Source organism: Arvicanthis niloticus, chromosome 13 (assembly GCF_011762505.2).
Source record: "Arvicanthis niloticus isolate mArvNil1 chromosome 13, mArvNil1.pat.X, whole genome shotgun sequence".
Lineage (NCBI taxonomy): Eukaryota > Metazoa > Chordata > Mammalia > Rodentia > Muridae > Arvicanthis > Arvicanthis niloticus.
In genome coordinates this window covers 57006167-57031220 of record NC_047670.1, presented here as the reverse complement: position 1 = coordinate 57031220, position 25054 = coordinate 57006167, and the positions used below count along the sequence as shown (strand labels likewise).

General features: G+C 45.2%; 2 protein-coding genes and 1 non-coding gene across 4 annotated transcripts; 2 read left to right on the top strand and 1 right to left on the bottom strand.

Annotated features, from left to right (window-relative positions):
- Positions 1–377: 377 nt before the first annotated feature.
- On the bottom strand, positions 378–18638 carry LOC117719195 (uncharacterized). Of its 2 annotated transcripts, none has more exons than XM_076911686.1 (2): positions 18506–18638; positions 378–4818 (listed from the first exon to the last, which is right to left on the bottom strand). In XM_076911686.1, exon 2 carries the CDS (start codon positions 4762–4764, stop codon positions 484–486), a length of 4281 nt encoding a protein of 1426 aa, XP_076767801.1. In that variant the 5' UTR covers positions 4765–4818; positions 18506–18638; the 3' UTR covers positions 378–483. The 2 variants fall into 2 exon arrangements, with proteins under 2 accessions (XP_076767801.1, XP_034373238.1); XM_034517347.2 differs by lacking the exon at positions 18506–18638 and adding an exon at positions 7316–7590.
- Positions 10305–10471, top strand: LOC117719441 (U1 spliceosomal RNA). The gene has a single exon (XR_004608169.1). It is a non-coding gene; the product is annotated as a U1 spliceosomal RNA (small nuclear RNA).
- Positions 18563–23827, top strand: Snu13 (small nuclear ribonucleoprotein 13). Its single transcript, XM_034517061.2, has 3 exons — positions 18563–18695; positions 21248–21368; positions 22785–23827. The coding sequence occupies exons 1-3, from the start codon at positions 18693–18695 to the stop codon at positions 23045–23047; spliced, it is 387 nt and encodes a 128-aa protein (XP_034372952.1). The 5' UTR covers positions 18563–18692; the 3' UTR covers positions 23048–23827.
- Positions 23828–25054: the final 1227 nt, after the last annotated feature.

Genomic DNA, 25054 nt, shown 5'->3' with positions numbered 1-25054 from the left:
CTGGTCTTAAAATCTTTATGTCTTCTCTTGCTCAGTGGTTTCTCAGCCTTTATAAACCTCCCTTCTTTGTAATAATGGGTCTGCATAATATTGTGTTACCCTCCAAACAACTGGGGCTGAATATCCTGGTTCAATCAGGATTAGTTTGGGAATGGGGCAAGACAAAGGCATGGTTAAAAAAAAAAAAAAAGCCATGTAATCTAACATGAGGAGTTGGGAGCCTGAGGGAAAGGGGCTGAGAAGGTGGGGGTTGGTAGTAGATGAGACTGGATTGCCCTACATTCTGCTAACCTTAAAAACTACAGTGTAGCAGTGTCTATGCTCTTCACAGAGTACCCCAAATCCCAAAAGAGAACAGTCAGCATACCAAAGGAATCTGCCGTACTGCAGGGTCCAAATAACCAATTTTATTAGAGGCTCTGAGACTAAGCAGGTCACTTGCATGCCTTCTCTGACATGTCCCAAGGACTCTGGGCCTGTGGCCTACTTTTTAAGGCCATACTGTCTGAGAAAATATCTCAAGTGCCTCACAAAACCAAACTTTTGTGAGACTGTTGGATTGTATGATGCCCCCTTTGAGTTCCCAGGTGTCTCGTGTTCCTGATAGCTCTCTAATTTAGGAACAGTTACTCCTGTACAAGAATGGCCTAGTGGCTCGAGTTCCATCTCCAAAGCAGTGGGGGGTCTGCTGCTGTTCTCCTCTGTACACGGAGCCCCCACTTTGTTAAGTGTGGTAGGATTCCTCAGGGTGAGAAAGGGAGTGGGCGGCTGGGGCTTAGCCAGCTGTGCCGACCATGGCATCTTGTTCCAGATGGCCACGCTCAGCCTGGCTGCAGCAGAGTGGTTACTCCCTTTGAAGCTGGAGGTATGTGCAGAACAGGCTCTTTTTCTGACCTCTTCAGGTCCCACGCTTTCACTTCTTTGCCATGTGGACTGTTGACACCTGCTAGTGGGGAGCTCAGAGGCTTCCCTTGGGATGCATTCCTTTTTCCGGTGGTTGGAGCCTTCTGGATAGGATGAGGCTCTTGCTCTGCTGAAAGTCTTCTCTTCCACATGGGGAACTCCAGGCCTAACCATTTTTCTGCTTCTGCTGTTCTCAATGGACAACTCTGGGACTCCTCCTGGGTTATGCCAGCTTCTAGACTCGACTGCTGGCCTGGGATTCCTGGGAGCAGGGATCTTGGCCTTAGGGGCTTCTTCCTGGATCTGTGGTTCTCTTGCTCCCCCTGGTGGTCTTATTCTCCTGGGTTTCTTAGGTGGACTAGAGCTCCCCATTGGCTCCGACTTGGTTGGTCTATGCTTCTCTAGAGCCTGGACTTGGGTACAAAGTTTAGAGCTTTTTTTTTCAAGAACTGGATGGCTTTGAGACCTGGCTGGAGAGTCGAGTTTTAACAGGAATGCCTGAGACTCACAGTGTGGTTCCTGCTGCCTTTGGCGTTCCTGGTCTGTACGCAATCCAGGCCGCCTCACTGCAGGCCTCGGCAAAGAGCAAGATTCTAAGAAGTGAAAAAGCAGGTAAGACTCCAGGATTCGTCGAGGGAGGCCCCACCTCAGGTGTGCAATTCTCCTCTTCATGAGGGATTCCAGGAGCAGATGTCTGCTCTTCTTGAGGGCTGGCCATTTGTGAAGGGTGGTGAGAGCAACTGGTACGGCTAGAGCTGGGGCTGCTTGGGAGACTTGGGGACACAGGAGAGAGGGAAAGACAGAGGAGGCCTGAGACTGTGGGTAGGGGTGCAGGCAGGTTGGGCTGGAAGCCTTTCCTGGATCCACCTTTTTGTACTTTTCTAGTCTTCTTTGAGATCCAGGTTGGGCCCTTTGGGCCCTCTCACTGACCTCATATCTGTGCTTCTGGGCAGGACCTGTGCCCTGGCTACTTAGATGTTCTTCAGAACAGGGAGCAGAGTCTACACCATTTCCAGCCATTGGTTGCTTGTGTCTAGGGGGTTCATATCCAGAAGTGAGAGAAGCCGGGTGAGCCAAGCTGCACTTCCGGCTTGTGGGCCCCAATTTTCCAGAAGAGTCATTTAGGGGACTGGGCCTGACAGCATCCTTCCTGCTAACCCGGCCCTTGTTTCCTCTCCTGGATGGATGATGAGACAGTTTAGAATTCTCAGCTCTGTGTTTTCTCCGGACCCCGACATCCTGGATTTCTGTAGCAGTGTCTCTATGCTTGCTCTGAATTCTTTGCCCCTGTGTCTGAATCTTTTCATCAGTTTCACACACAGACTGTCTCTGGTCCTCTCCCATGGAGGCTTGGGTCTCTGAGCCATTATCTCCTGCAAAACTTATTGGGTTTCTCTCCCCTTGTTTTTGAATCTCTGCATCATTCCCATCTCTAAAATTCTCCTGGTTCTTCCACTCTAACCGATGGGTCTTTCCATCTTCACTCACCTGCCTCTGATCCTGCCTCCTGGGCTCCTGCATGTTTCTACAATCCTCTCTTCCAGCTGCTCTCCAGTTTTTCTTCTCTAGTGCCCTATTTTCCGAAGTGTTCTCTCCTTTAGCCTGTTCCCAGCTCCCTCCAGCTTCAGCCAACTGTCCCTGGTTCTTGCTCTCGGGTCTCTGGGTCTTTACATCGTCTCCAAGTTCTCTCTGGTTTCTCTTCTCTGGGGCCTGAGCATCGGTTCCATCCTCGCTGCCCACCTCCTTCTGGTTCTTTAACTCTGATGACTGGGTGTTTGTACCTACGTCCCCTAACTGGCTCTGACTTTCTTCCATGGTTGCCTTGGTCTCTGTACCTTCCTCCGCCCGGGCTCCTCTCAGGATTCTCACCCCTTCTATGCCATCCTCACCCTCAACCTCCTCAGCTTCCTCGCACCCTGACGAGTGGGTTGTATCACCTTTCTTACTTGTTAGCTCTGCCCAGTTCTCTGCCTCAGATGTCTGGTTATTATTTATACAATCATCGCCTCTAATCTGTTTCTGATTCTTCTGTTTTGTTTCGTGAATCATTTTATGGGATTCATTTCCTAACTGACCCTGATTTTCTTCCCCAAGTTTCTGGGTCTGTGCTTCATCCGTGCTGTTAATCCCTCTCAGATTTCTCTTCCCTTGTGCCGCCAGAGTGTCCGTTCCATTTCCCTCTTCAGCCTTTTCCTCACCCTTGCTCAGTACTGTGTAAGTCGTCAAGTCAGGTTCACTGCATTGAGCCTGCTCCTCGGCCTCGGGTGTCACCTGACTTGCTGCATCAGCATCTCCACCTTGTCTTCGGTCACTTTCCAGTGATGGGATGTCTACCGTTCGTTCTCCTCTGACCTGATGCTGGTCTCCCAGGCATGGTATCATGAGTCCTCTGTCTGCTGCAATCAGCCCAAGCCTCTGGCTGCCCCACCATGACGCCTGGATCACCACCCAGTCGTCTTCTCTTACCTCCCTGAGCTTCCTCGTTCCCAATTCAACTTCCTGTCTTGACAGATCCTGGTTCTCTCCCTTAGAGGCTTGGGTCTTCCCGTCATTCTCACTGCCTATCTGTCCTCCAGGCTCCCCAACTGCAGTCTGGACCTCACCCTCAGTTCTAACAAGTCCCTGTTTCTCCTGCCCCAGGGCCTGGATCTCTTCGCTGTCCTGTTGTTTGAATTCTCCCAGATTCTCCCTTCCAGATGTCTGGATTTTCACACCATCCTCACTTCCGATCTGGTCCTTGTTCCTTCCTTCCTCCACCTCAGTTTCTGTACCAATCTGGTCTTGTGTCCTTCGTTCTAGCACTTGGGAATTCTCGGCAACCTTATTTCCAGTCCAGCCCAGAGTTTCCAATCTTTGGGCCTCAACCTCTGTCTCCTCCTTCCTTCTGGCTTCTTCATTCTTCCCCAGTGCTGGAGTCTCCACAGCATCCTCCTTGTTGCCCCACTCTGGTGTCTGGGTTGCTATGTCAGTTTTACATCTGAACTGTTCTTGGTTCCCTCCCATATGAGCCTGGGAAGAAGGTTTCTTCTCTCCAGGATCCCTCTGGGTTTTCCTCTGTAGTTTCTCCGTTTGTTCTCTAGCTGCAATCCTCACCTGGTCTTGCCTCACCCATCCTGTCACTGGGATCTCTCCATCAGTTTCTCTTCTTTCTTGCCTCTGGTTTCTGTACCCCAGGGCTTTAGCGTCTCCATCCTCCCCCACTCCAGATGCGATTGGGCGGAAGGCTCCAGACGCTTGTACTTCCTGAGCATCATCTGTTCTGCTCTTTCTCTTCTTCAGATATTGCAGAGCAGCTTCACTGTACTCTCTGTCCATGGTCTCAGCTTTACCCCAGGGTACTAAGGGACCTTGTAGGCTCTCCAAGCACTCCTTGGTGGGCACTTCCAATTGTTGGTTAAGAGGATCAGGCAGAAACTCTCTGAGGCAGAAGTTTGGACTCTGAGCTAAAGAGAAGTCTGGAAGAGAGAAAGCTAAAGCTGTGGAGGTGTACCTCACACTAACAGGCTCTGCTGGCACCAATCTATGAGAAGGGGCCAGCAGCTGCTCCATTCTTTGGCAGAGAGCCAGGGGAGGGTGGGCCTGGCTATCCCTGGGATTCCAGGGTAACTGCCATGCTTCCCCAGAATTGTCCTGAGGGAGAAGACACGTGCTTGAAAAGGAAGAGGTACAAAAAATGGGCCCAGTGGAGGTGTGGACATCCCAAGGCAGGTCTTGACATGACTTCTGTGGAGACAGCAGGTACTGGGTATCCCACTGTTGTCTGACACGCTTCCGGTATCCCCATCTCTGCTTTTGTATCCACTGTTGGATGTGAACATCCAGGACCCTGGTTTTTCCATGAGTAAAGAATTCAGGAATCATCTCAAAGAAAGTGTCCCGGGTGGCAGACAACTCTGTCCATCTCTGTGGAGGCACCTGTGAAGTAAGAAAGAGCTGAAAAGCAGAGTTCAACACACAGTTTATCTCCTACATTCCTCACAGATAATGTCCCACTCTCCCTTAGCATGGGTGGAGGTGCTTGTACTAAGAAAGGGGGTCACACACACCCAAGCAAACATCAGTCATTCACTCCAGAAATACTGAGGAGTTGCTCTGAGCCAGGAACTGTTCTGTGTGCTGAGTACCAGTGTGAACAAGACAAAGTCCCTGGTGGGAGCTATGGTGTAGGCATAGAGACGAGAATAACCAAATGAATATCAACTGGGCTGAGGATGTAGCTTAATTCATAGTGTTTGCCTAGCATGGAAACAATCCACTCCAGCAATCTCTGCACTCGGAAAATAGACAAAGGAGCATCAGAAGTTTAAGGTCATCCTTGGCTACATAGCAAGTTAGAGGCTAGCCTAGGCTATAAATGAAACCCTATCTTAAATAAAATAAAATCCTTGTAAGTATCCCAAAAAGCATTTGAATGGAAATAAATGCAAATGAAGGGCTAGAGTTAACTCCACTAGACAGAAGAGTCAAGGAAATTGAGAGGAGGTGATATGTGTCTGGAAAACTAAATGAAGTGAGGGGCAGGCCAGGTGACATTAGGCATTATAGGCAGAGGAGACATTAAGTATGAAGACCCTGAGGACAGAACAACCAAGACTATGTCCACAGAAACAGCAAGGAAGCCCTGGCGAGAACTCGATGTTGTTCAGTGTGAAGCATGTTGGCTAGCCTGTGAGGCCCTGGGCTCTACACCCACCCTTAGAAAACAAGGAAGGGAAGGAAGGGAACAAGGAAGGAGAGAGAAAGGAGGAGGAAGAGGAGGAAGAGGAAGAAGAAGCAGGAGGAGGAACAGGAGGAGGAGGAGCAGGAGGAGGAGTGCTCATATGATCAGAATGGAGCCAGCAACAAGAACAGTGGAAGACTAGGTCTGAGAGAATCACAGGCTACATCCTATCAGGCCTTGAAACTGAGGCAGGAGCTTTGGTAGGGAGTGGACTCCCAGAAGCCATGCCATGGTTTTATGTAGCAAAGAGCTTTAATCGGTTCTTAAAGTCTGCCTGGCTCACCAGCAGTTTGACTTGAGCTCAGTGTAGAATAGTTGCCACGGGATTTCATGTAGGTCCCGTGTATCTGTGAAATCAGCCATGAGTGCACATCCTGGGGCTTTGGGGGATTTTCACTGCTGGAATTTGAACCCAGACTCTTCTAGTGCTTGGGTTTTGGTCTGGGTTTTTGAGGGGTGGTTCTTTTGTTTGCTTGCTTGTTTGGTTGGTTGGTTGGTTGGTGTGGAGCTGTGGGACAAGGCTTGAGACAGAGTCTCATTCTAGTGCTTCTCCTCAGCAGCTCTGAGTCATGGGTGCTGGGATTACAGGCATAAGCCATCATACCCAGGTTTCTTTTTCCCTTTTTCTTCTAAAACGGGGTTTCTCTATATAGCCCTGGTTATCTCAGAATTCATTATATAGACTAAGCTGTCCTTAAACTCACAGAGATCTGCCTGCCTCTGCCTTCTGAGTGTTGGAATTAAAGGGGCGCACCCCACACGCAGCCTCGTGCTCAGTTTTCATTACTAGTGTTTAAAGCCAAGGCCTTATACGTATTATACTAACAGTCTGTTATTCAGCAACACTGCTTACTTGACGATCTGTTTGCTTGTTTTTTAACTTTCCTTTTATGTCTTTTGAAACAGAGTTATTTAGCCCCGCTGGCTGGGAACTAGATATGTAGACCAGGATGGCTTCAAACATGGGACAATCTCCCCACCTCTGCTTCCTGAATGTTGGAATTACAAACTTGCACCATCCTTATGCTTCCTTCTCTGTACGTAATTTGTGTGTGTGTGTGTGTGTGTGTGTGTGTGTGTGTGTGTGTGACACAGACACACATAGTCACACTCCACAAGTTTGTGTGTATATACTATGGCATGGATGTGGAAGTCACATGACAATTTGTGGGAATTTCTCTAACCCCCTATCACATGTGGGTTAGGAGGATGAAAGTCAGGTCATCAGGCTTGGCAGCAGTCTTACTCACTGAACTATGTTGATAGCCCCTGATGGTGTTTCTTAATCTGGGTGCTACACACGGGTGTGCTTGGTTTGTAAAAGTTCACTCATCTATACATATATAATCTGTGTGTACATCTTATACTTTTTAAAAAGGAAAAAGAAAGTTATACCAGGCAAAAGTGGACAACTGTTACCATGATCCAGAACTACAGGTGGTGTAGTAAGGTTTCCAGAAGTCATCAGATATGAGATACGGTTTCCAAGTAGGGTCCCTAAAACTTGCAAGTGGGTTGAGTTTGTGGAGTGAGGAAGAGATGCGTCTAGAGTGAGTCCTGGGTTCAAGGCCCAGACAGTGCTTATACAGAGCAGTCCCCACTCTTTAGTTCTCCTCTGATACACAAGACACAGAACACAGTCCACGTGGCAAGTGGCTAATGATCATGATGCTGAGGAGGAGGCCCCTTTACCTTGGTGACATTCCTCTTCCTGGTCCTGGACAGCTGGTACCAATACTGTTGGATCTGCCAGATCAGAAAGAGGCAGGAGACAAGCAGATTGCCACAGCAGCGGGGATCCTTACAGCTTTGATCCTGGGATAGTAGACCCCTCACTGGCTCCCATTCAGGGCCCTGGAATGGACCTATCACAGCACAGGCTCCCAGAAGTGGTAGCAACATAGCAAAGCTTAGGTCAGGTAGATGGTGTTTTGGGGGAGTGGGGAGGAAACATAGGCTAATGTAGCTGACTCAATAAGTTTGGGGTGGGGTACTTCTTACTTCATAATGCCTCTGTCACTGAGGCCACCTCACAAAGGAGCCTGCCTGCTGCTGCACTTTCAGCTCTAGCTAGCAGGCCTTTGGTGGAGGAAACCTCTTCCAGGAGCTTCAACGTGGTGTGTTTTGCCTCCATGTGGTCAAATGGCTAGATAGCAGGTTGGGTATAAAGCAGGCCTGCTCAGCTTGCCCCAACCTTGGCCCAAAGCTCCTCCCAGGAGAGTGAGAGAAGTCTCATCTATGACTCGGGGTCATAAATCTCTGCCCAAGTTGTGACTGATAAATAGGTTAGGATGGTCTCTTGGTTCCTCAAGAAATCGAAGAACAAGATAGAGGACTGAGTTTAAAGGAGCTCTGTGGTAATACTAGAAGCTTACCGCCTTGGTGGGCAGTTGGGTGCATTTGGACAGAAGGAGTAGCTTCTAACATTCTATATCATCACAGTAAGACTATCATTGGCAACAATTATATTATTTTTTTTTTGTTTTTTTTCTCTTGCTTGATTTTGAAACAGGATCTTTTTATAAAGCCCAGGCTGTCTTAAAACTCACATTGATCCTCCTGTCTCAGCCTTAGTGCTGAGATTACAGGCATTCACTACCACACAGCTGACTAAACAACAAAAATTTTTTGAGACAGGTTATGTATGTACCCCTCGCTGGTCTCGAACTCACTACATAAATCACAATGACCTTGAACTCATAATAATCTGCCTGCCTCTGGAGTGTTAGAATAACAGGCTTAAACCACCATATCCCATCTGAATAAGGTAGTAAGGGGACCATGGGAGCAAAATGATGTAGGCCAGGCTCCATATCACATGAGGCTCTGGAAGAACTGTATCTCCAAGTCACTCACTCTTCTCCCCGACTTTTGCTTTATTGAGATTTCTGGGGAAATCATTATATAGCCCAGGCTAACTCACAACAATTTTACTATCTCAGGGTTTTTTTCTTTTCTTCCTTCCTTCCTTCCTTTCTTTCTAGTTTGATTTTTGGTTTTTGGTTTTCTGAAACAGGGTTTCTCTCTGTGTGGCCCTGGCTGTCCTGGAACTCATTCTGTAGACCAGGCTGGCATCAACCTCATGAAGATCTACCTGCCTCTGCCTTCTGAGTGCTGGGATTAAAGGTGTGTGCCACTGCCACCACCACAACCTGGTTTTTCTGTCTCATTTTAGTGCTAGGATTACAGACACAAGCTACCAGGCCTTTATTAAAGGAAGTTCCATTTCTAGAGTTAAAGACTACAGTGAACCCTTCTGTTCTGCTTTGTGGGTTTTTTTTTTTTTTTACCTTCTCTGAAACATACAATCTTGAAGGAGTCCTGTCTAGACAATAAGGATGATGACATCAGAACAGTTGAGAGAAAAAGTTGTTTGACTCTGAGAAAAGAGAACTCAGGGGAAGAGGAAGACTGAGTAGAACATGCTGATCATCTCTGCAAACCTGTCTTTTTTTTTTTTTTTTTAAGATTTATTTATTTATTTTATGTATGTGACTCAGGCACACCAGTAGAGGGCATCAGATCCCTTTACAGATGGTTGGGAGCCACCATGTGGTTGCTGGGAATTGAACTCAGGACCTCTGGAAGAGCAGTCAGTGCTCTTAACCGCTGAGCCATCTCTCCAGCTCCTTTCTATCTTCTGGAATGATGAGATTAAGTGTCCTGCCTGTCATGAATGATGACAGAACCTGCCCAATCATTAAAAAAAAAAAAAAAAAAAAAAAAAAATCCATGTTCCTGGGAGCAAGTAATCCATAGCAAACCCAATTTCTTTCAACTGTCTCCAAAAGTTTAAAAAAAAGAAATATAAATCTTGTAGCAATACCCTCCTAAAACCATCACTTTTATGTAGCACTGGCTAGCCTGGAACTCACTTTGCAGACCGGGATGGCCCCAGAGATCCACTAGTTTGTTTGTTTGTGATTGTTTTGTTTTTTTGTTTTTGTTTTGTTTTGTTGTGGATTTTTTTTTTTTGGTTGCTGTTACCAAAGAACCTTAGTGAAACAAGTTTCTCCTTGAGGCCAGCCATGGCCCCAGAAGGCAGGGATTCAAAAGGGCCAGGGCGGCTCTTCAGCCTCAGCCACTGCCCTGCACTTCCCTTACAGCCGTCCTCATGATGCCATACGGTGAGAAGCCTTTCTCAATGAGATATTAGTAAATTAATTATATAACTTTGTCAACGTTAAATTATTGATTAATACCTATATATCCTATATGGCTTCTCCCTTCCAACTAGGCTTACAAGATGCTACATCATCCATTACAGAAGAGCTTACAAATTCCCATGATCTCCCGGGCGGTGGTGGTGCACGCCTTTAATGCCAGCACTTGGGAGGCAGAGGCAGGTGGATTTCTGAGTTTGAGGCCAGCCTGGTCTACAGAGTGAGTTCCAGGACAGCCAGGGCTACACGGAGAAACCCTGTCTCAAAAAAAAAAAAAAAAACAAACAAACAAACAAACAAACAAAACAAATTCCCATGATCATACACTAATGATTGCATTCCTCATTAGCTCCTTAGTACTCCATGTCATCCTGCTTATACCAACCACTGAAGTCTCATCCAGGTAGGATAGATGCCCAAGAAGTTGAAAGAATCTGAACTATTCTACCAGCTGTAATTCTTATTCTAGCTGCCCTTCCTTCCCTACAAATCCTTTATATGATTAAAGACCCCGAACTATACTTACCTGGCAGGGGAGATACCATGATCACGAAGGTGGTTTTCCCAGGGCGAGGCTTATCCATTGCACTCCAGATGTGCTGACCCCTGCGATTTCCCCGAATTAAAAAAAAAAAAAAAAAAAGATCCCGAACTAACAGTAAAAACTATAGAACAGCAAAATGATACTGGAACTACAAATATACTGATTATGAAGACCTATGTCTCAACTCATATATAATTCCAATAAATGACCAGGTGAACTTTTCCTATTAGCAGTGGATAACTGAGTTGTATTACCAAGGTACAAGATACAGGATATTAATCTCATCTGAAGATGTACTTCACTCACTCATGAGCTATTCCCTCAGTAGGACTAAAAGCAAAGCAATTCCAGGATGCCTAAACCAAGCCAGGGTAACATCAAATTGCCCAAGGGTACTCTGTGGACACTGCTCAGAAATCTACAGATCTAATCACAGCTTCAAACCAATTGTAATTGAAATAGTGCCAATTGTAATTGAAATAGTGCCACTAAAACATTTTGAAAGTTGATCTATTCCTATAAGCTAAACTCACCTCAAAGCTTAGAACATTAACCTTTTAGGTTAAAGTTAGAGACTAATAATCTCCGCAGTGAAAGGCCACAGTTACATACTTCCACATGATTTATCACCATCCCATCCTCAACAATTACATTAATTATTTTATTCCAATCAAGATTCTCCTTACAAGTTTTCCCTACATCTCTTTCCAAAAACCTTAAACTCGTTAAAAACTGAAAATCCTTGAGAATGAAAATGAACAAAAATCTATTTGCCTCTTTCATTACCCCTACAACAACAGGGTTACCAATCATAGTTATCATGTTTCCCTCAATTTTATTTCCTTCCTCAAAATGTCTAATTAATAACCGTTTATATTTGTTTCAACAATGACTAATTAAGTTTATTGTAAAATAAATAATACTAAATCATACATCAAAAGGACAAACTGATCTCTAATAATCCTCTCCCTTATTACACTTACTGTGTCAACAAGCCTCCCAGGCCTCCCTCCTCACACACATACCTACTGCTCAACGTTCCAGAATCCAGGAATAGCAATTCTACCATGAGCTGGAGCTGTGACAGTCGGATTCCAGCACAAACCAAAAAGCTCTTTAGCCCACTTCCCCCCCCCCCAGGAACTCCACCTCATTAATTCCTTTGCTCATTATCATAGAAACCATCAGCCTATTTACTCAACCGATAGCAATAGCAGTTCATCTCACAGCTATCATTACTGCCAGACACCTATTAATACACCTAATCGGTGGTGCCACCTTAGTATTAATTAATTTATTAATTAATAAGCATCAGCCCACCACTGTTACAATTACACTCATTATTCTAGTGCTACTTACAATTCTAGAATTCGCTGTGGCCCTAATTCAAGCCTACGTATCTATGTCTTAGCCTCTATTCACATGATAACGCATAATGACCCAGCAAACACTCAGCATATCACGCAGACAAACCAAATCCATGTCCACTAAACAGGAGACTTCAGCTCTCCTAACCTCTGGCCTAGTAATATGATTTCCCTATATCTCTACAACACTCTTCTCCATAGGCTTATTAGCATATGTTCTAACCATATACCAATGATGATGAGATATTACTCATGAAGGGACATAGCAAGGTCACTCCACCCCCATTGTACAAAAGGGACATGTGCTCATCATACCTTATAGAAGGGAAACGAAACCATATGAATTTTATATGGTGGGCTTATATCCATAGGCTTATTAGCAAATGTTCTTATATGAAACCTTTTATTACAACCATACTAGGACTTTATTTTACCATCCTTCAAACCTCAGAATATTTCAAAACATCATTCTCTATTTCAGACAGAATTTATGGATCAACATTCTTCATAGCAACAGGATTCCACAGCCTTCCTGTAGTCATCCATCTAGGTCCTCATTGTATGCCTTCTTCAACAGCTACTTTCATTTCACGTGGAAATACTGCTTCTGTTTTGAAGCAGCAGCATGATATGGACACTTTGTAGACATAGTCTGATGCCAAGGCCCAGCCTCAGTGTGAGGAGGGTCCTGAGAAAGGCGGGAATGGGAACAGCGCTAATCTAACAATGACTCAGAGTCAGTAGCAGATGCAAGCTCTCAGGCCAAGTGCTTTCTTTTCGCTCAAGGAGTCTCATCATCCTTCCTCCTTCTCCTTTCTCCCTTTTCATTCTTTTGCCTTTTCTCAACCAGAGCCTGACCCCAGTCTTTTACTTACTAAAGTTACATCCTCAAGGCTTTGATCATTATTAATAATTATTTTAGGAATCCTTAAATAGAATCCTAAATTCTATGAGTCCTGGATCATTAATTCTAACCTCTGCTTCCTTAAAACAAAAACTAAACACAATGCAAAATTACATTTCCTTAGAGGTTTTACACGGCCCAGGTAGCTGGGCACAGATCTTGTGGTTTCCTAGTACAGCAGATAAAAGTCTTTAGAAATTACTTTCATATAAAAAAGAAAGGTGACAGACTTCTAGGGTTAAAATGATTTCTTACAAAGTTTTAAAATGTATGCAAGTAAAGCAGCTAGCTCTCTGATATCTCTCTAGGCATCTCCAATCCTTCAGGTAGCCAGGAGAATGAAGCACTAACTTTTTATATACATAAACATCATATTTTAATTCTCTAATCTTTGTTTTCTCTTTTAGCAATTGCATGCCCTCATAGACTCTGCTTCTAATATTATTTGTTTTCAAATCATATACAAGCCTTTCTCCTATTAATCTATCATTTGCTGCATTTTATAGATTCCTTCTCTTCCTATCCATGCCTTTTCTTATTGAGACCACTTTAACTCTCTATCCTGATGTCCCCAAGGTCACCCTGGCTAATTAATACAGCAGTCATTGGACTGGAGAGTATATGATCTCCTCATAATTCCAAATTCAAGGCCAAATCTGACAATGAACTATTTCTACAAAGGACCATGTAGGCTTTTATGGCCTCTGTGGTTATGTTGTCTAGGTCCTTTCCCATGGCCCTAAAGGCCAAGCGGAAGTCCTGTTCCTCATCCTCCTCAGCCTCATGACCACCTCCATCCTCATTCCTGAGAACCATGTCTGTTTCATTTATCTTGGAGTGATTAGCTCTGAGTAATGGGAGAAGTATATTCCCCCCAAAAGAGTTTGAAAGTAAAATAGAAGAGACAGGAGATTAGTTCCAGGCCAGCAGCAGCAGCAGCACACGTGGGGATACTGGGGCCCAATGGTCTGGAGACGCTCCAGGGGCAGGACCTGTGTCACACTTCCCCTTACACAGCCGTGCTGGACCTGGCAATCTGATTTTTCCTATAGGTATCTATCTATTGATGAGGATTATACTTTTGTAGTATAACTAATACAATTGACTTCCAATTAGTAAATTCTGGTAAGCCCCAGAAAATAATTTTTTTTTGAGACAGGGTTTCTCTGTGTAGCCCTGGCTGTCCTGGAACTCACTCTGTAGACCAGGCTGGCCTCGAACTCAGAAATCCGCCTGCCTCTGCCTCCCAAGTGCTGGGATTAAAGGCGTGTGCCACCACTGCCCGGCCAGAAGAAAATAATTAACCTGCTTATTATCATTACTATTAACATTTTCCCATGTATACTTTTCATCTGAAGTGCATTCTGACTTCCCCAAATCAATTTATACACAGAAAAAGCAAACCCCTATGAAAGCAGGTCTGACCCAATAAGTTCAACCTGCCTTCGAGGCTGCCTGAGGCTGCCTGCACCCCATCCTGGCTCCAAGCCCCACAGCCATTCCCACAGGTCACATGAGACAGATGAGGAGTTAGATGCACACTGGGTGACATACTTCAACAATCTAGACTTGATGCCTGGGAATTTCGTAATGGGATGAATAGACTTGTTGGCTATGATCTGGCTCCTGAGCCCACAGTCATTGATGCTGCTTTGTGGGCATGTAGATAGCTAAATGATTTTCCTAGTGCTATTTGCATTTTGGACAAAGCAGGAACTCATAAGGAAATCTATCCCTATATCCACAAGTTTTGCCTCAGAAAATGAGTCTGTCTTAGCGAACCTCCATGTGAGTCTGTATCAGCTGACCTCACTCTACCAATGTTCCAAGTCTGCAGAAGTGGCAAGAAGCCACCAGCATATCACCACACATTTTTTGGTGTTTTTCTATAGAGCCATGACAAATGGAGCTCAACAATGCATGTAAGGCGGACTAATACATGTGTGTCATTAGCAAAGAATCCTTCATCACTTGTCCCTTCATGTGCTTGCTTTAGCAAAACATCCTTTGACCTGTATCCGCTTCAGCGAAACATTCCCTCACATTTCTGTTTCAGAAAAACATTCTTTCGCGTGTTTGCACCCAGCACCATCCAACACAACTGACTTTCCAAAGAACCCGTAAATTTCCACTTCATGTGTCACTTTGGGGTGGGTTTGAGACCCTCCTCCTAGCTGCCTGTCTTCTCCTAGCGGCCTTCAGATCAAGATGTAGAACTCTCAGCTTGTCCCTTGACATGTCTGCCTGGATATTGCCTGTAGTACCAGTGTAGTGCCAGGGAAGTGTTAGTGAACCCCAAAAAAACAGACAGGAGCCGGTCAGATGTAAACCACAACAAGGCCTTTATTCACAAGCTTGAGTTTGGGTTCCCTGCCCGCCAGTTCTGACACAGTAGGATGGCTTTAATGGAGAAGAGCCCCCAAAATCTATCAGGGTAAGGCTTTATAGAAAGCTACAAGCAGGGTGTGTGTGTTTCTAGCCTGGCAAGCATCTAATTGGAAAGCTACTATGGCCTTTAGCTGGGAGTCAAACCATAAACTTAATTTCTGCATCCCTCTGCATTGGTGGTCATTAGGCAGGGGGCAGGCTTGTTGGCAATTAACTTGGAAACACTGGGTTTGTTGGGGTTAGCCTAGAAACTGGAGCTAGGTTCAGGTTTTGTTGGCGGGTAACTTAGAAACCTATGTTAGGTACTAGCCTGTTAGCTTACCTGAATTTAAGTTCTCTAAAATGGAGTCTGAACTTAAAAGATTTGGTCTCTCACCAGGAAGCATTTGTGAACCCCGAAAGACCAATGCAATCACACAAGGATTTTTATTCACACGCTCGAGCGTGGGGATTAACTCACCGATGACCCACAGGAGAAAAGCACTGAACACTCATAGGGACAAAGTTTTATAGAAAATGGGAAGTGAAAGGTGAGTGTTCCTAGCCTGGCAAGGGTCTAATTGGGGTGCTACTGTGGCCTTTAACGTAATTAGCTAGCACTGGGAGGCAAACCATAAACTAAACTTCTGCTTTCCTCCTGATTGATGGTTGTTAGGCAGGGGTGGGCTTGTAACCTGGGGGTGCAGATCTGTTGAGGGAATAACCTGGAGACTGGTGCTAGACACAGGTCTTGTTGGGGGGTCAGGTTCTCTAAGATGGAGTCTGGACCCAAAAAGTTTGGTCTCACACTCCCACCCATATAATAGACTGAACCTCTGAATCTATAAGGCAGCCCCAACTCATTGTTATCTTTTATGAGTTGCCTTGGTCATGGTGTCTGTTCAGAGCAGGAAAACCCTGACTAAGACAGGTACTAAACAGAAATTAATTAAACAGAATAAGTCACTTTGTATTATATTTCTATAATAAAAAACCCAGACAGGCTTCTTTGGAAAAGAGTCTATTTTGGCTCATAGTGCTGGCCTTCTTGTTGGCAGAGTGTCAAGGAGGCACGGAGCACCATACAGCAAGAGACAATGAAAGTACATTTGTACAAATGTCTTCTCATTTTATACATACAGAGAATGTGCCCATAGTGGTTTATGCTCATAATCCCAGCACTTGGTAGGCCAAGGAAAAATTACTGTAAATCTGAGGCTAGCCTGGGCTACATAGTGAGTTCTAGGTCAGTATTTTCTAGAGTGAGATCCTTTCTCAAAAACAGAAAACAAAACAAACCTAGGGTGTGGAGAGATGGCTCAGCATTTAAGTGTATTTGCTGCTCTTAACCAGGACCTGGGTTCAGTCCTCACCACCACAAGCCACCACACACCTTTAATCCCAGCACTCAGGAGGCAGAGGCAGGTGGATAGATCTCTATGAGTTCAAGTCAGCCTGGTCTACATAGGACTTCTAGGCATCTAGTGAGTTCCAAGCCAGCCAAGACTACATAGTGAGACTCTGTCTCAAAAATGAACAACAACAAAAAGAGAAAAAGAATAAATTAAACCACCAGGATCCAATCATGAGGGCTCTACTTTGATCTAGCAGTTTGCCAGATCTTAATCACTTCCCAAAGACCCCACCTTTAAACCCTAAAATCAGATGGTAACCTATCCTCTTAGTCATATCTTTTGTTTTGTTTTTCTGAGGCAAGGTCTCACACGTAGCCCAGGCTGGCCTTAAATTCATTAGGTAATGAGGATGACCTTGAACTTCTGAACCTCCGGCTTCCACCTCCTGAGTTCTGGAATTGCAGATGTAACACACTATCAACATGATTTTAGAAATCAAATTTCTGTATGAATTCAGGGATATAAGACATATTCAAACCATAGCATATTCCTAACAAGACAGTGGTTGGCAGAAATGGTGAACAAATTGGCATGTACTCAGTAAAGCGGAAGGAAGGAAGACCTAGATTCTGAGGCGAGGGGGCAGAATGCTGATGGATAGAAGCCAGTAAGTCAGGACAAGTATGTAGGACACATTTCTAAAATAAACTGCTTTCCAGAATGTGTCAGCAGGTTGGCCTCAGACCCACAGAGATCTGCCTGTCTCTGCCTCCCAAGTGCTGGGATTAAAGGCATGTGCCACCACCACCTCACTTGGTATTCACTCTTTAAAAAATTAAAGTAAAAAAATGTCTCTTATGTGTGTGTGTTTACCTGCATGCAAGTCTGTGCATTACAGTGTCCATGGAGGCTAGAAGAGGGAGTTGGATCTTTCTAGAACTGGAATCACAACAGCTGTTGGTTGCCATGTGGGTGCTGGGAAGTGAGCCCATATTCTATAGAAAAGCAGCCAGTGTGCTGAACCCGGGAGCCATTTCTCTTCCCTCTCTGCAGCCTCTAGATATGTTCCCTCCTGCAGGCGTTTGAATCCCTGTGGTTGCCTCACCCCCGACACTGCTCAGGTAATGACATCTGGGGAAAATAACCCAGGTCAATAATTAAAAACCTCAAGGTCCGGTTTTAGCTTTGCCACTGTTAGACTCCTGGCAGTGGGCAGGCTTCCCTTCTGTAGACTTGGTTCTCTATCTGTAAAAATCAGGAACTATTTTGTAAGGCTCTTAAAGATTCTCCCAGTTCTCAGCTTCTACACTTCCGACACAATGAACTGTAATTGGGCCTAATGGTGAGGTCTGGGCTAGATCCAAATGTTTGGCATCGTGTTGGGAACGACTGAGAAGCCATGAGGATCACAGAAGACCTCATGAGAGAGAGTGCTAGGCCTGAGCTTGTCCTTTCATAGTGAGGTTTTGGTGCATCACTAAGAGAGGGGCAAGATGCTGAGCAGAAGGAAGCAAGTGTGCTACATATTACTCCAAACACAACCTCCCTGTCATTCACTAACTACCCCCGCATTCCAGTGGTTCTTAACCTACCTAATGCTGCAGCCGTTAAATGGAGTTCCTCATGTTGTTGTGACCCCAACCATTATTTTCGTTGCTACTTCATAACTGTAATTTTGCTACTGTTATGAATCGTGTCTTCTAATGGTCTTAGGCAACCCCTGTGAAAGGGTCTTTTGACACACACTTCCCAAGAGAACCACCGTCCTACTCCAGCCAATTGTAGCATCACCTAAGTGGATTCTGACTCCACACCCCACCAGAAACATTGATGAGGGATATCTCAAAATGAAGGAATTTTTTACTTGCAGTTTATCTTAACATTGCATCATTGGGTGACTTTTTCATTTTGTTTTCCTGAGGCAGAAAACAAAAGTCTCATGTAACCCAAGGCTGACCTCGAACTCGCTATGTAATCGAAGCTAATGATGAACTGATTCTCCTGAGCAGGCCTCAAACCTGAGAGGATGGTTTTGAAAGGGTACACGATGTGCTTAAAAAAAAAATGCCTGGTTATACAATGGCGACCCTTATAACTCGTTGTACTAGTGTGCCACTTCCCGAGTGGTTAATTCACAATTTTGCCCGACGCTAATAAAACCAGTAAGTCACATTTCCCTCACCCAAAGATGACTTCAGCACTTGCAACCTCGGGGAAGGGGGCGGGGCGACGTCACCGCGCGCGCGACGTGACATCACTTCCGCTTCCTGCCGCTCCTGAAGTGATTTCCGCTCCTTTTTCTGCGCGGCGTTTCAGTCTGTCTGTGGTGGGTTGTTGTCGAGTCGCGGCGAGGCCGGCGCACCGCAGCCATGGTAAGTGAGCGCGTCGGGCCGCAAGCGCGGGGAGCACGGGGCGCGGGCCCTGTTCGCTCCGTCTTGTGGGAGGCGTAGCGCCTGCGACATGTCGCTCGCCCCGCCGTGGCCTACGTCTGGGCCCGGGGTTAGAACTCGGGCGGCCGCGGGGTCGTTCCAGAGGCGGCAGAGTCGAGAACCCAGGCAGCCGAGGGCCCAGGTCGCAGTGGCCCGGTCGGCCTTGCAGCTGTGGGCGTGGCCAGAGGCCGGGACCGGAGGAGAGGCTTGGCGCAGCGTGGGAAAATGACCGCCCCACGTGGGATGGTGGAAGTGTATGGAAAACCCATTCATTTTTCTTTAATTTTTTTCTCCTTTTTAAACACTGATGAGCTGAAATCACGGGATGCGAGTCGCCTACTACCCACCCCTTTCCCACTCCCGGGGTTGAGGACGAGGATCTCCGTGGGGTCTGCATCCAGTGTCTGCCGGGAACTCATAAGGCTTAGGGGATTCAGGGGCGCCTTTTTGGGTTTGTTTTGGTTTGTTTTGAGGGGCTCGTTATGTAGCCCTGGTTTGGCCTGGAACTCTGTAGACCAAACTGACCTTGAACTCGAAAAGTTCTGTCTGCCTCTCGAGTGCTGGGATTAAAGGCGCGTACCATCACGCCCTCGCGATTAGGGATTTTTTTTTTCCTCTTTTTAATTTCGGGGTCAAGTGGAATATGAACGGAGGTCAGGAAAGGCTCCGAACCATGAGAGCGATACGGAAATCGGAGGTCCTGGGAGCACCACGTGGGTTGATAACGCTTGAGGGTCCCCACTTTGTAATCTTGTAGAGGGTTCCGGGTGGTGGTTCCTGTTGTAACTAGTTTGGCTGAGCCCTTTCAGGCCTGGTGAGATGTCATCCAGCACTTCGGTTGTCTGCTTTGATTGTTTTTGTGCTCCCCCCGCCCACCCACCCCCGCGGTTTAGTAACCGGCCGAGTCTAGATTTTTAAGAGAGCGTCTAAGCCAGTGTTGAACCGGTGAAAAGTTTTGAAGTCCCGTACTCTTGGTGAACTCTGCAGCAGTTTGTGTTGGCTGGCAAATGGGGACAACGAGTTGTTTGTAGTTTTCTGGGAGTACAGACAGGCATCCCTTAAGGATGGGAGTGTCCTGGCTTTGGACATGAGATCTCCCTGTCTCGGCCTCCAGAATGCTGGGCATACTTACCGGTGTGTGCCACTACACCAAGGCTGGTCAGCCATTGTTGTAGCCTCTTGATTAGACCGGGAGGCTGATGCCATAGCAAATGTACTATCTGCAGTAACGTTTCTGTAACACACAAAACTAGAAAGTGTAGTGTGATCAACAACAGGGCGGAAACATCAGTAGCAACTTTCCTGCATAACTTCATGTGCCACTGGATACACAGTTGATGAGTTTACAACATTAATAAGGTATTTTGCTAGAACTTAAGGCTGCTAGTGTCACTGGCCTTTTTCAGCTCTGCTGGAATTTTATGTAGACATGCTCTTGTTGACAGTCATTTTTAGGTTATGTGTGGCTATATTTGCCAAATCAAAATCTTGTGTGTTTCACTGTCAGGTAGAAAAGGAAACCAAATTGATCGAGAGATTTAAGTTGGCTAGCCTGGGCTTTATAGTCAGCCTTGTCTCCAAAAGGTGTGGACTGAACATATGTCAGTGCTTGTCTAGCATGATCAAGGCCCAGAGTTCAATTTCTGACATCAAAGGAAAAAATTTACAAAATTAAGTAGTCTGTTGAATTGTTTTCTAACATTTGACACCTTACATATAAAGCTAAGCAGGCATTTGCAGTTCAGATTAGTTGAAAGTAATCATTTATTGAGCACAGGAATTCAGAGCTAGCCTAGGCAACCTACCAAATTTCTTTAGGGAAAAAAGAATAGAGAAATAAATAAATTCAAACCAGTAGATGGGAAAATAGTGAAAGCCAGTAATAAACCCAAATAAAGGATATTTTAAATAGTCACTAAGTGACAATTAATTAATAGTGACTATTAATTAATGGTGATTATTATATATATTCATTGTATATATTAATTCCAGAGATAAATTTAATTTTAATAACTTTTGAGTGTAATACTCTGAAGTGGTACACTGTGTGAGTCTTGACCTGGTGAGTTTGGTGGTAGATGTGGTTGTCTCCTTGAGCTTGTTGGTTATCGGTTTGCTAACATAAAACTAGATGGTAGGAGCCTGTTATGTGATTGCTTTTGCCTTTTAGAGTCCAGTAAAGGGCATTGGAGAGGGGTCCCATTTGTTAATATACATTCTGTCTGTACTTGGTTTCTTTGTTGCATTGCTAGGGTATGGTGATTAGGGTGTTTGTTTGCTTGACACAGGATTCTTTGGGTAATCTTGGCTGTCCTGGAATTCACTCTGTAGACCTCAGGCTGGCCTCAAACTCAACAGAGACAGTGTTTTGAAATTTGGTCTCCTCTATCCCTGACTGTAGCAGGGGTATGTGTGTGACCAAACTTCGTTCTTTCAGTTTCAGATAACTTACAAAACAGCTTCTGGTCCAGTTTGACTTTTGTGTTTCCCTATAGACGGAGGCTGATGTGAATCCGAAGGCCTATCCTCTCGCAGATGCCCACCTCACCAAGAAGCTGCTGGACCTTGTTCAGCAGTCATGTAACTACAAGCAGCTTCGGAAAGGAGCCAATGAAGGTAAGACAACCACGGGGTGATGCTGGGGGCTGAGTGAGGGATCCTGTTTTCAGCAGGTCTCGTCAACATCTAGTTTGGAAGAGGGGCTGAATTGGGGGTATTTTATTTTCTTTCATTTTCTTCTGTTTTAGTTTGTGGAGACAGGTCTTGCTGTATTCCCAGGGTAGCCTCAAACTCCCCAACCCAAGCAGTGCGCCTACCTCAACCTAAGTGGTTGGGTACTGTGCATCCCAGACGCATTTGGCTTTAAGTTGTACCACTCTTCAAAACCATCAGAAAGAAAGGCATTTTAATGCTTTTCAGTCTCTGAAATTTTGGGATTCATGAATTTCAGTGGTTCTCAGATATATTTTCCTTTTGCGTGTGTGTGGAGAGAGAGGATGAACTGCAGAGTAGGAACAAACAGGAGTTCTGTGTGGTTGGTTGGTTGGTTGGTTGGTTGGTTTTTTTGTGAAAGCCTCGTGAACCCAAGCTGGCCTCACAAATTTACTAGGTAGCCTGATCCTCCGTCTCTAAAGTGCTGGCATTGCACATGTGTACTACCACGTTTGGCTATGGTTTTGTTTGTTGAATGAACAATTTTTTCAGTGAAGTAATTGTATGTGCTATGATACTTCTACCCAGAGAAGACAAAGCAAATAGTTTTCTGTAGAGGAGCTGTTTTGGTTTTAAAGATAATAATTGAAATATTTACCACTTTTGAGATTTTAGGGGAATGGTGAAAAATGGAAATTTTTATCTACCTTTGTCGTTGGCAGAAGACAAAGCAAAGTACTTCCATGGCTCTGTTTTATTGTGTTCTCCATTCTTGGGGTTCACATTACAGTGAAGGAAGGTGTGGGTGTGTCTGGTAGTCCGGTGTGCTGTCAAGGAGAATGGGGGTGTTTGGGGACCTTTTTGGATTGAATCTTGTGAGGAAGTGACATATGAGCAGAGAACTGGGACCCTGGTGACAGGTTAAAGCTACAGAAGGATTACCTCATGCTGATAGATCCTTAGGGAGAAACTGTTAGAGCTGAGTAGGTGAGAGGTGGTAAGGATTTGGAGAAGTGTGGTATCGGGAAGAAGTGACCAGATTGGGGCGATTAAGGTTTGGGGAATACATTGAGGGTTAAGTAATTGGTCAGTGTCTGGGTGCCTTATTGCATATCAGGGCTGCTGCTCTAGGCAGAAATTTGCTGTTCTTAAGCTTTCTGTTTTTGAGACAGTCTCACTATGTGGCTTTGGCTGTCCTGGAACTCACTGTCTAGACCATGTTGTCCTCAAACTGCTAGGATTAAAGGCACGTCCCACCTCACCTGGCTTTTTCTAAGCACTTGCCATTTCAGTGCACCTGTTACATTTTCCTTGCTTTGTTGTGGCTGTTCTCACCACCAAACCCATGTCATCTGTTGACTACATGTCCTATCTCCACAGCCACCAAAACCCTCAACAGAGGCATCTCTGAGTTCATTGTGATGGCAGCAGACGCTGAGCCCTTGGAGATCATCCTGCACCTCCCTCTGCTGTGTGAAGACAAGAATGTCCCCTACGTATTTGTGCGCTCCAAGCAGGCTTTAGGACGGGCCTGTGGAGTCTCCAGGCCGGTCATCGCCTGTTCTGTTACCATCAAAGAAGGCTCTCAACTAAAGCAGCAGATCCAGTCCATTCAGCAGTCTATTGAAAGGCTCTTGGTGTAGGCTGTGGCCTCTGCCCTTTCCTGTCTACTCCCACCCTGTTCGTGTATCATATTGTCTGTTAGCATGTACTATTTTCAGCCAGTTTCTAGTATATTGTACTACATCTGATTTTTGTATCTTTATTTTTGTCTTAACAGGGTTGTTTTTCACCATCTCCTCATTCTTTTCTACCATTTTTTTAGTCTTCCTTTAAAAAAAAAAGAAATGAAATGAAATGATAGCCAAGACAGGTGAAAGGCAGAATGTCACCAGGAAGAACCAGGAGAAACTTAAGCCAGGGACAGTGTATGCTTTCATCTGCAAACTAAATTCCACTGGGCAGGGTAGGATGACAGTAATACTGGTCCCTTGTGCCTTTGAATAAGATCTCCATAAATGTTACTGTCACTGAGGAACTTTCTTTGGGTAGCAGTCCCTCCCACCCCTTATCATTTGAAGAAATTTGATGTCAGACCTATGTCCAGGTGCCATTTATTAATGTCCTGTGTGGTTTTGATGTATGTAATCTTATATTCTCCCCTGAGGCAGTAACAGCTCAAAGGAATTCTGTGGAAATTGTGGCTATTTGGCTGGAGCTTGCAGCTGAGACAGTGCTAGCAGAAGCATCCCCTCCTTGGTAAATGGGGATTTCTTGTGGAGCCGCTTGACAGCCGTGTTGGGAGCCCATATCCTGTTCCTCCCACAGCATGAGTCAGGTGTATTCTCCCTCACATGAAGAAAGTGATAGCGTTCAGTATTGAACATCCTAATAAATATGTTCATATTTCGCTTTAAATGAAATGTGGCAACTGTGCCTTTTGTCAGTTTGGGGTTTTTTTTTGTTTTTGTTTTTTTTTTTTTTTTTTTTTTTTTCAAGACAGGGTTTCTCTGTATAGCCTTGGCTGCCCTGGAACTCACTCTGTAGACCAGGCTGGCCTCGAACTCAGAAATCTGCCTGCCTCTGCCTCCCAAGTGCTGGGATTACAGGCATGCACCACCACTTCCTGGCCCTCCTGTACACTCTAAGAAGCAAACACATTCCTACCACTGAGAACTCTCCCCAGTTTAACCTTTCTCCCACTTAATTTAACTCTTCAGTAAGAGTTTGTAAAGCTGTCACCCATAAGTGGCTTGGTAGTTTAAAATTTTCTTGTACAGACTGTCATTGGAGTGTTCGCACTCTAGGATTTCCTAACACAAATGACAAGGTAGTTAATTCTATGGACCATCCTATGTTAGTGTAAGGATAGTATACTTGGTAACATCACTGGCCTCTGCACACTAGATGGCAGTAGCCTGCCGAATCCACTCCCAACCAGATGATTCTACATTAACCAAACTTGCCCTGGGGACAAAAATCACCCAGGGTTGAAAACCACTGTTGGCAGTCAGGCACATGCAGAATTAACTAAATTAACCTCCACCTCTCCTGCCTCTTGTGTTTTACTTCTGCATCACACAAACTTAAAAGCTTTGGCTTGAGAAACCTTCCAGTGTTCAAATAAGTACCATAATAGTCACAGAACAGATTCCGCTCACTTTTCTCTTTAGTCAGGCCAGGGTTCCCACTCCAGCAGGGGTTGTACTTGAAGATAAGGGCATCAGAGACCCATCTGTTCTGTTAACCTACCAGGCCAATTCCCCAAAAAACATTGGATATCTGGGTGGTAGGGGTTCAGGTAGTTCTGTCTTTATAAGTTCTTTGGTTAATCAGAATCTAAAAGGAATTTGGTGGCTTTTATGTTTTGCCTGCTTAAACATGTGTGTCCACCCTGTGCATGCTCTGTGCCGTAGAGGTCAGAAGATACTGGATTCCCTATAAGTGAAGTTACAAGATAGTTGTGGACAAGATGGTGTGGGTGCTGGGAAACAAACCTGGGTCCTCTGCAAGAGCAGTCGGTGCTCTTAAATGCTGAGCCACCATCTCTCCAGCCTTAGCTGGAAAGATGAAAAGAAAACAGGTGGGTAGACATGGAAATACAATCTTGTTAAGGAGTGTCATTCTCCTTCCCTACCTTGATTGAGATG

What these genes read in the sequence shown, in the direction of transcription:
- LOC117719195 (XM_034517347.2), bottom strand. Translation starts at nt 7,525, where the DNA reads ATGTTGCTACCACTTCTGGGAGCCTGTGCTGTGATAGGTCCATTCCAG. An exon ending in GGAAGAGGAATGTCACCAAG is followed by an intron (nt 4,819 to 7,315) that starts GTAAAGGGGCCT and finishes CTTACTTCACAG; the next exon opens with GTGCCTCCACAGAGATGGAC.
- Snu13 (XM_034517061.2), top strand. An exon ending in TCGGAAAGGAGCCAATGAAG is followed by an intron (nt 21,369 to 22,784) that starts GTAAGACAACCA and finishes CTATCTCCACAG; the next exon opens with CCACCAAAACCCTCAACAGA.